This window comes from Melanostigma gelatinosum (assembly GCF_949748355.1).
Source record: "Melanostigma gelatinosum genome assembly, chromosome: 12".
NCBI lineage: Eukaryota > Metazoa > Chordata > Actinopteri > Perciformes > Zoarcidae > Melanostigma > Melanostigma gelatinosum.
Window position 1 is genome coordinate 9,429,677 of NC_136645.1, and position 10,889 is coordinate 9,440,565.

General features: G+C 39.8%; 1 protein-coding gene across 2 annotated transcripts in view; it reads right to left on the reverse strand.

The window, feature by feature from the left end:
- LOC306786102 (SH3 and PX domain-containing protein 2A-like) overlaps positions 1–9,672 on the reverse strand; it is a 44,943-nt gene extending 35,271 nt beyond the window's left edge. For both annotated transcript variants that reach the window (XM_079280745.1, XM_079280744.1), the window contains exons 1-2: positions 9,544–9,672; positions 4,197–4,277 (exon numbers count right to left, since the gene is read on the reverse strand). In XM_079280745.1, the coding sequence (XP_079136871.1) occupies positions 4,197–4,277; positions 9,544–9,615 (153 nt within the window). In that variant the 5' untranslated portion in view covers positions 9,616–9,672. The remainder of the gene's footprint in view (positions 1–4,196; positions 4,278–9,543) is intronic.
- Positions 9,673–10,889: the final 1,217 nt, after the last annotated feature.

Genomic DNA, 10,889 nt, shown 5'->3' on the forward strand with positions numbered 1-10,889 from the left:
CACTCAACTGGGAGGAGGAGACCGGCAGACAAATTTTGGTCTCAACCGAGCCAAAAAGAGCCAGGTGGACAAACAGAACCAAGCTTGGGGAGGCAAATGGGATCCACTATGTCTGGGCATGCAGACGTTGTTTGTGGGACTTTTCAAGTAAGGGTGGTTTGGTTTCTCTTCTTGTGGTTCTTCCCTTTCTTGAACTCATCTGCTGCCTTTGCAAAATCCCTTAATTTCTCTCAGGGCATGGCGTTTCCCCCCTCCTCCAATATATAGACAGCTAACAAGAAATGGGTTTCTTTTGAAGAGGGAAGCCATCATTATCTGTTACAGAAACGGGGAATTCTGCAAATTAAAACCCTTACTTGTCTTTGTTTTAGGAGCATACAACTCTAATAAGACCAGAGATCTTACCGTGATGTGTTTGTGTGCAGGCGGGGTTAACCAGAGCTTTATACTCAGCCCTTTTACTTTGTCCTTACGGACGACTATTGTTTGTCTGACACATCGAACTGCATACATACAGTATCAGCCTCCCAGTTGAACGCAGCCATTTCACCTCAGGGGAGAGAGAGGCGTCTCAGACAGAGGCGATAATGACACCGCCCCCCCCGGGAGACCTGCCTTGATACACTCCCCGCTCTACAGGACAGGTGTAAAAGTCATTTCTATGGCAACAGCCCGACAACTTGAAGGGAAAACATTTCTCACATTTCAGGGAGTTGCTGTATTTACTCCATATTGCTTCAATCTGATAAAGCTGCAATCGGTGAATAAAAAAAAACACTTTTTGTGATATTTCCTCAAACTGTCAATATATCCTTTCAGAAGTACATAAGCCAGATCAAAATAAAAAAATCTGCCTCCTTTTTATTGCTCCATTTGACGTTACCATTCCACCGCACCCAAAGGAAAACCACCAATCAGTGCCGAGGAGTCTCTAACACTCAATCACTGCTCGTGAAGCTCATGGACTCCAATCAAACTGTCAAACTAAGCACGGGGGAATCTTGCAAATGCAATTAGGAGCACTAAAAGAAGGCAGCGGTTTCTGATTTGTCACAGTCTTCTTACACTACTGGGGAAAATGAACCATGTAGCAACAGGTGCTATGATGTAATCGTGTTTCTCAATCTGGGATCCACCACCTCCAAGGAGCTCAAGTGCACTTCTAACATACACCATCAGGGAAAAGGCCCATCAGAGGCGCCAGCTCATAATAAATACCGGAGCTTCTGAACACGGTAACGATGATCATAGAAGCATGCACTGTGCAGCAGACAAAGAAACTGTTCTGAGAGGAATCTCAGACGGGGGGGAGTGTGGAGGAATGTTTGAGTGGGTAAACAATCTGATTCCATCCCCGGGCTGTATTTTGACATCTACTTTACAGTTGTTAACTGCAGAAAGACTATGATGCAACAGCCATCTTGGACAGAAACTGTCTCAGATTTATCAAGCATGTTGTTGAAAGAGCTGCAGAAACAAGAAACAAGTGATATAAACTCACATCGTATGCCTTTACGAACAAATTGTTGGAACTCTTAAAAGCACTAAAATCTTTGGGCTGTTCATCTCTTCTATCCATGGGCTACAATCGGTTTATTCATTGAGAAAGGGAAATCCTTTTACACATGAAAGTGTGTTTAACATATGGGGGAAAAAGTTGAATAAAGCTTTTTGTGGCTCAAGATGAAGCTGTCTGAAGTCAAAAAATGTGCCTCAAGTGACATCACTTCAGTCAGCTAGTAGTTTTATTTTTTCAAGTTTGAAAATAAAAATGGTGGTGCCCAGTTAGAAAGAAGTGAGTTTACTGATGCTCTGTAGCACACTCCTCATCTCTTGGCCACATTGGCCGACCTCCAAATTCCGATCAAACTGTCAGCCGTTGAGTTGATTTGTGGGTAATGTAGGCCTGATGTGTCGACAAGGAAGACGAGAGCATGGAATAAAGAAGACAACATCTGCTGCCTTGATTTTGACAGTTAAAAAAAACTCCACAATGAGTTCTTCTGACTTCTAAATACTCTTTAACGAGAGCGAGTACTCTCAGCCATTAGTTTGTCTTCCCTCAGTAACAGTTTTTAGAGAAAAATAACCTTGTTGAAGTTCCCTCTTGTATCAGGAATATAGGCCAGACTAATTATAATGCAGACAGAGTAGAGTTGACCCTGGTACAGTTCCTCGATCCAAACATAATGACGACTGAGGGATTTTGGAGAGGTCTCTGTCCATAAAGAAACCAGGCCAGCTTGCACACTCCACAATCCCCCTGAGGAATGCCGTGACCCATGTGCTCTGTCTGCTGTGGTTGAAGGGTGTGGAGGAGGGGAGCCCTCACTCCTTTCTCTCTGACGGTCAACGGTCAAGTCTGACACACTGACCAAATCTGCTCACGTCAAACATTATGCGCGTCAAAAACATTTCCCTTTGACACCAGAAACAACATTTGGTGGAACTCAGGCTCAGCAGTATTCGGCGTAAAAACAACCGCCTTTAAAACAAGGAATCAATGTGCTTAACTCTGCACGTGCATTATAAAGACTTCACTTCGAGGTCAGCAGAAAAGACAAAGAGCAGGATTCAGGTAAAAAGGAGATCCTAATCATTTATGATAATTGCTTCCCAGAGGAACAGTTATGAGTTGTGTTTAATGCAATGGGGAGGTTTGAAACAATAGCAGAGAGTGCACTTTTCGACCAAAAGTGGATCCCTCGTCTTTATCAGACAAACAACAAAGCTGCCTGTTGTTGAAGAGGGGTTTTATATGACCAGCTGTACAGTGCTAGCTGATGTTGGACACAATATGAACGATTGGCGACGGCTTAAAAGGCGTTCCTTGTTCTGCGACCTTGCTTTTCTGAATTAATGGTTCTCTGATGAGATCATGGTCACATTTGTCAGGCCAAGAGTGTCAAAGGCATTTTTTCTCCTCTGTCAGCCTTTCGCCAACATAAGAACGAGCAATTGTGCTACGAATACAGAGAGCTGTGCAGTTGCCGGGGGAAAGATTGTAGGTGTCAGTTGGCAGACACACAAGCAGAAGCTTTCTGCCTGGAGAAAAGACAAATATTGTAATAGAGGCGGTGGAGAAGACAGACTGTAGGTAAACTCAACACGATTTAAATCAGCAGCATGCAGCAGTTAAATTGCAGACTTAGCTGAACTTCCAAGGAAAAGCATCTTTTTTTCAGTCCTTAAATCGAAGCCTGCAAAACTGTTTATTACCCCAACAACTTACTCCATATTTCATCCAATGTATGATGGAATTTCTTTTAATGACCTGTTTGTTTTATTTACACCTGCTCAATCCAACACTAATCATAGATTGTCTTCCAGAGTGCTTCACTCCAAACACTTCATCTTGCACCTCTATGACTATATGCATGCAAGGACACACATAATACAGTATCTCTATCCGTTTTGTATGGACAGCTGGAGACGGTTGCTCTTCAGATTACCCTGCCCAGACAAACACACCTCGGCAGCAGGGATCTATGGACAAGACTAGTGTTTCCAGAGACAGGAGAGAAGCTCTGTTTCCATCAAACAGACCATGGGGCAGAATTTTCCCTGGCTATTAGCAAGAGACCAGAGAACAAAGGGTTTCCTCTACTGCCTCCAATGCAGCCAGCCCACCAGAGCCACCGCGCTGGAGACTGCAGTCTGGCAGAGAGAGTTACCAGACAAGAGCCGGAGAGTCTTTTACAACAAAACAAATGCTTGATAAGGTACGCATTGATTTCGGTTTAGACCCTTCACACTGTTGCTTAAGCTACTTAGATGTAGATCTTTTGAACAAACAAACTACAGACAATTCAGCTCTGTGTGGTTCAAATGTAAACCTGAGTCACTTTTAGGAAATGTGGAAATTTCCCTGGCGGCTACTGGATCCCTAAAAGATCCCGAGGCCTAGCTTTGCCTCATGCTGTATTCTGACTGAGGTCATGTTTTCTTCCTGCATCTGCTGACTGGATTTCCCCCCATTTCCCTTTTTCCAAGCTGGCTTAAATGAGACCTTTCACGAAGCATACCGCCTTCCAGCAGCAGTAGAGAAAGACGTGACCAAAAGGTCAAACTGACCTCACAAGAGTTTAATATGAAGACACATCCAGGCCACACAAACAATTTTTAAAGTTTTAGACTCATTAAGTGATTAATTAGTGACAGTAGAAGTATTCAGTTCATGTACCAGTACAACATACCTGCAGGTCAAAGAATTTGCTGTACCTCCTGTAGATGATATGGGAAGTGGAGTCTGAGTAAGAGACGTTGATGAGGTACACCTAGTGAGAGAAGCACAAACAAAAGAGGCCCATTAGGAGCAAGGCCACTTTGTCATAGATACCACGGCACCACTTTAATTGCCTTCCCCTAATGACACAAAGTGCATTCCCTCCTGAAAGGTCAAATAAACTCATTAAGTACGTATGTTTCCGTCACACATTGGAAATACATCAGGGGTCAATGAGAAGGCCAATAGAGTTCAAGTATTATGTCATTAAAACCATTCATCATGAATTACACTTGTTCCTGAGTGCAGCTGATTGAATGCGATTCAGACTTCAGTGGTTTTAAAATATTTCAGAACACTGTTACCAGAATTCTTCCCAAAATATATATTTTTTTCTGTTTGCCTCAACAACAAAGGGCCCACAAACAGTTGTGCACTCCGACCTCTGCCCTGAGGTTCGGAAACAGATGGCTGCACCGAATGCTTTTCCATCGAAGCGCATGGCACAGAGTGTTTACAAAAGCAGCATTTACACATATGGTGGCACTCTACAAGGACATCAGCTACTAGTTTGAAATGCAGTTTTCAGTCTGCACACAGTTTACAGAAAGAGTGTGCAGCGAGGCAGGACGAGTTCACCAGCAGCTCGCTAATTACATACATTGTCAGACAGCATGACCAAACACTTGAATTTAGGCAACAGCATGGCTCAAAGTGAGGGTGTGTGAGGTCAAGATACACCTCAAAAAGAACCATGAACCGTGCAACACTGTGAGGAATTGATTGTGATGTTTGCAACCAACAATACTGATATCTCATGAACCTAATGTAGCTTCATGGAAGGTGACGGCATTCTTTACAGCAGATTCAAAGCAAGTACAAAGCAAATGGATACACATTGACAGTATGTGTGGGCTAATCTGGATACATTACCATGACTGGTGGTCATATGCAGCTGACGGGCACCTTTTTACTCTGATTAAAGTCTGCATTAAATAGGGCTGTCCTCGACCAAAGCCATTTTTAGCTGACTAACACTCATATGATTGTGTGGACCGATTGATTAGTTGATAATCCAAAGGCATAGTTTTGCATATGGACAATAGGGACATGCTCCCACCAATATTTTGAGGGGACAGAATTGTCCCTACCAATATTTGAGCAAAAGTTCATAAGCATTATCCTGAAAACACACATTAAGACAGCTAGCTGTGCGGGTGAGGCGGTCGTGTTCACTGCAGCGATTTTACACACAGCAACTATATGATGAACTATACAGTATATGTATGCACAGAATTGGATTGATATTGTGATAAATAGGCTGGACATAGAGTAAGAAGTAGGGGTGTAACGATACGCGTATTCGTATTGAACCGTTCAATACGAGGCTCACGGTTCGATACGCATGGCGAACCGAATACGTTTGAATAAAAATAAAAAAAAATCTTTTTTTTTTTTTAAACCTTTATTTAACCTTTATTTAACCAGGTAGTCCCATAAAAATCTCTTTTGCAAGATGTAAAGCAAGATGTAAGTAACAATACTACATAACATTAAGGAGCAGTTTTTGTTTTTTATGCTTATGTGTTGCTAAGAAGACACCCCAGAAGATGGGTCACTCAGGTATAGTTCCATCATTGTTCAAAGTCAAAGAATAACTGGAAGGAAGTCACACTTGGGGACAAAAGACAAAGGGTTGCTTCTTTCCTCTCTCAAACCGGATAAGCATTTTCAGTTGCTTAGCTCATCGACAATGAGATTTTATTTTTTTTCTCCCTCCCTCTTCTTGCCTCAGGGGGACTTCCCAGTCAATCCTCATCTCCGGCTTCCATCCCAAGGGACAGTCTGTGCCCTCTGTTTAGTGGCCTCTGGGAGTCTCCCTCAGCAGGAGATGGATGATGCAATTGATCCCACCTCTCAGGTTAATTAATCCAATTGTACCTGATGGACTAATATACTTTTGCAGTCCCTCTGAGAAATGTCTTGTGGCTCATTGGATTTGATTACTCAAGTCAGTAGGAAAACACAAGGACCAGACCAATCAAACCAGACTAGGAGTCTACAGCCACACTAGCATATTTGACCCAACACAATTCATGCAGTTTAGCATTCGGATTCTCCTTCTTTGTATATGTCTCTTTACGCTGAACTAACTGGCTTTGAAATTAAGACATTCAAAAAAATGTCAAACTCTTCCTTCACTAAATTTTTGATCCATCAGTCCAACGCACAGTCCAATCATTTTTCTTCACGTGGAACGTGGGAGAGTATGTTTTGTGTATGAAATATCAACATAACAGTTGTCAACTTGATGGTGTGTCAGTGTTGTGATTACAGCTGGTATTGATCTGCAATACATTTTTACTAAAAACTGAATCATGACCGAAGAACATAATCCAAACTCCAAATGAAAAAAAGTTGTTTCCCTTGCTACAGCATATATATATATATATATATATATATATATATATATATATATATATATATATATATATATATATATATATATATATATATCTGCTCTGTATCACTTCTCTTGACTTCTCCCTTGAAACCATTCCGAAACTAAAATCATGGTTTCACCATGGAACCATCTATTTATTCATTAATTTGCCAGAGTTCCATTAGTTCTCTGACTACTGTGGTGCTATTTTCTGAAGATTATATTTGTCTTGTATAATTGCCTGTATTAATTAAATGTGTGTAATGTGTTCTCTCTGAGACTGCGAGGAGCTCTTGTTTAGTCAGTTTCAAAGTTATCAAAATGTATCCTCACTATATGATATGGTATTGAAATGTATTCTCACTATATAATACGGTATTAAAATGTATTCTCACTATATGATATGGTATTGAAATGTATTCTCACTATATAATACGGTATTAAAATGTATTCTCACTATATGATATGGTATTGAAATGTATCCTCACTATATAATACGGTATTAAGATGTATTCTCACTATATGATATGGTATTAAAATGTATCCTCACTATATAATACGGTATTAAGATGTATTCTCACTATATGATATGGTATTAAAATGTATTCTCACTATATAATACGGTATTAAAATGTATTCTCACTATATGATATGGTATTAAAATGTATCCTCACTATATAATACGGTATTAAGATGTATTCTCACTATATGATATGGTATTAAAATGTATTCTCACTATATAATACGGTATTAAAATGTATTCTCACTATATGATATGGTATTAAAATGTATCCTCACTATATAATACGGTATTAAGATGTATTCTCACTATGTGATAAGGTATTGAAATGTATCCTCACTATATATACGGTATTAAAATGTATTCTCACTATATATACGGTATTAAAATGTATTCTCACTATATGATATGGTATTGAAATGTATCCTCACGATATATTACGGTGTTAAGATGTATTCTCACTATATATACGGTATTAAAATGTATTCTCACTATATATACGGTATTAAAATGTATTCTCACTTTATGATATGGTATTGAAATGTATCCTCACTATATATACGGTGTTAAGATGTATTCTCACCATGTGATAAGGAATTGAAATGTATCCTCACTATATATACGGTGTTAAAATGTATTCTCTCTATGTGATAAGGAATTGAAATGTATCCTCACTATATATACGGTATTAAAATGTATTCTCACTATATATACGGTATTAAAATGTATTCTCACTATATGATATGGTATTGAAATGTATCCTCACGATATATTACGGTGTTAAGATGTATTCTCACTATATATACGGTATTAAAATGTATTCTCACTATATATACGGTATTAAAATGTATTCTCACTTTATGATATGGTATTGAAATGTATCCTCACTATATATACGGTGTTAAGATGTATTCTCACCATGTGATAAGGAATTGAAATGTATCCTCACTATATATACGGTGTTAAAATGTATTCTCTCTATGTGATAAGGAATTGAAATGTATCCTGTGAGAAGCTTTTATCTTCTCAATCCCAGAGATCATTTGTGAGAACCCAGTCTCTGTAGCCAGGTGCACCCGGATGACAACAAAAAGTTGTAACATTGACAAAAGGCTGATGAAGACAAAGGCATTGTTTTGAACAGAATAAAGTGCACGGGAAATGCATTTACACTGAATTTAGTGCGCTGCTTCATGAACCAGCCCACGGCTTACTGCATTATTACACAGTAAATCTATTATTGCGTTGAACTCCACTGAATCCAGTGTGTTTCACTGACGGTGAAAAGAATGTCCAGATTATCGAGAAATATGAATGTCTTGGAGGAGCTGAAGACTTTTTGGCTCAGCTGAAGGTTATAACTTAGTTGGATAAAGCAGTATCAACACTGTACTATCACACTGCTACACAACAAACATTGAGGGCCACAGTCTTCGAACAACAACCTAGATTAGGTCTCGTGGTTATCTATCTTCACAAACATGAACACATCTTGTCCTGCATCAAACAGTCACAGGGGGGGGGGGGGGGGGGAGTGCACAGCTAATGTCAGTTTGCAGGCCAGATTAGTTAATTTGCTGGTCAGCTGCAGCACATTAAACAGCATGTAAAGAGCATACCTGCAAACATTCCGCTGGCTGGATGCTGCTGTGGCTCTAGCTCTTCAATACAACTGCTGACTTGTAAGCTGTTTACTTTTTCTCTCATCAGCCTTCAGCCTGCTGTCAGTCAAACTAGTCCCTCCAGCCACCAAAGGGAGACTTTCTGATATTCCCCCCGGACTCTTCTCTTCCTTTTAATAAAAAACTATTTACAAAAAAGTTTGTTGACAATATTTCAGACCGCAAAGGAGAATTGAGTGCATATTTTTTGTATTTAAAGTTCATAGCTATGCAGGCTCTAGCAGCTCTGTGAGGCTAATGTCAGAATGCTAACATGCTCATAACCGACCATGAAACCTAAACCAAAACATTGTACAAATGAACCTTTTGACCTGTCGATGGCACTAGATGAGAGGTCAGGTACCACGTCAAACCATCATCCATCCATATTTAACTCAAATGGAATCCTCATGGTGGCACCACATGAAAATCCAGGGGAACACAAAAGTGATTTTTATCCTCTGGACAAGTTGAATGTTTGTTAAAAAGTTTAAGGCTTATCATTCCAACTGGTGTTAGGATATTAAAGTCGGTGCCGAAGTGGTGGACCTGCAGCGGACATTGTTATTCATGCATGGGGCTGCTGGCTAAAGACGCGCTTTATAATTTGGAGCCCAATGTTAACATTTGTAAAGTAAATAACTAACGTCACTTCAACACGATAGCGTGGACCCAGAAGGAATAGACAACTTACATAGTGTTTGGACGGGTTCCTTCTCTTCTGCACGTCCACAACGTTAACGTCAAGCACGTTTCGGAGCTGCATCTTGACCAAATGGAGGGTTTGCACCAAAGAAACGCTACAAAAGAAGATGCTCACCCATAGAAACGATACTGAGTATTAAAAAAAAAAAAAGTTGGTAGAAGGAGAAACTTTGGGTGCATCCATAAAAGCGATGTAGTCAGGACGGTCTCGGAGCTTCTGGACTCCTCGTGAAACATGACAACGCGATAAAAGCTGGTGTTTAATCGGTGTTCTCCTCCCTCAAGGGGGGCTGGACAGCGGGGCGGTCCCGCTGCAGCTGGCTGGACACTCTGCACGGGACCCTTTGAAGACGTCAGACTGTTTGTGAATTGTTTCTTGTTGCTCTGAAAGCTATTGAGAGTTTGGAGAGAAGAAAATATATACAGCCTATATGAAAAAAAGCACCTTTTCCGTCTGCATATATGGCAAACGAATTTGCTCCTTCCAAGTGAAGGCAGGGGCATGAATCCACGAGGAGAATGGAGGAGACGTGGAGAATAACATGTACTTAATTTCCCCACACGGGGGCGCTACACAACACTAAAATAAAGCAGCTACCCGTTTTAATAAAGCGGTGCATTTTATTGTTACAATTATTTGCAAACATGGAGAACAATATGCATTTTCTCAAGTACAGTTTTTTTGTTTGTGTTTGAGTGTTTCATGCCTTCCTGTACTTCCACTCCAATACATTACAAAGGGAAATATTGTACTTTTTACTCCACCAGGTCTATATTTATTTGACAGCTGTAGTTTTTTTAGTTTTTTGTCTGGATTCAGATTTGACACATTATATGATCAGTTTAAATTTCTTATAATTTGTTTCAAATTATGAGTTCCTCGACCTCAATACCTTGATACTACAGTTTGATTATGACATTTGTAAAATGCTATTGCAGAACTTCTTTATATTGTTTAGTATTACTACTTTTAAAGCATGTTAATACTGCTCTCACCCCTATAACGTGATGTGTTCAGTCAGTGTCAAGTTATTTACTACTAGAACTGTAAAATCTTAAAAGACACGAAAACTAAACATGAGTGAGTGTATTTTACAATAACGTGTTGTGATCCAACAGTACATTAATGTGCAACAGGAATCCTTAAGGTAGATAGACTGTGTGTTGATATGGCGATTGACATACCCACGTGTACTGTGAGTTATTGAAATAAAATAACAAAGTATTAAAGGCCAATTAAACTGAATCATAAGGTTATGCACGCTCTAAACATGTAGGTTGTAATATCGCACAACAGTCCCAGGATATGACTGCTTAATTACTGTGAATTGGCGG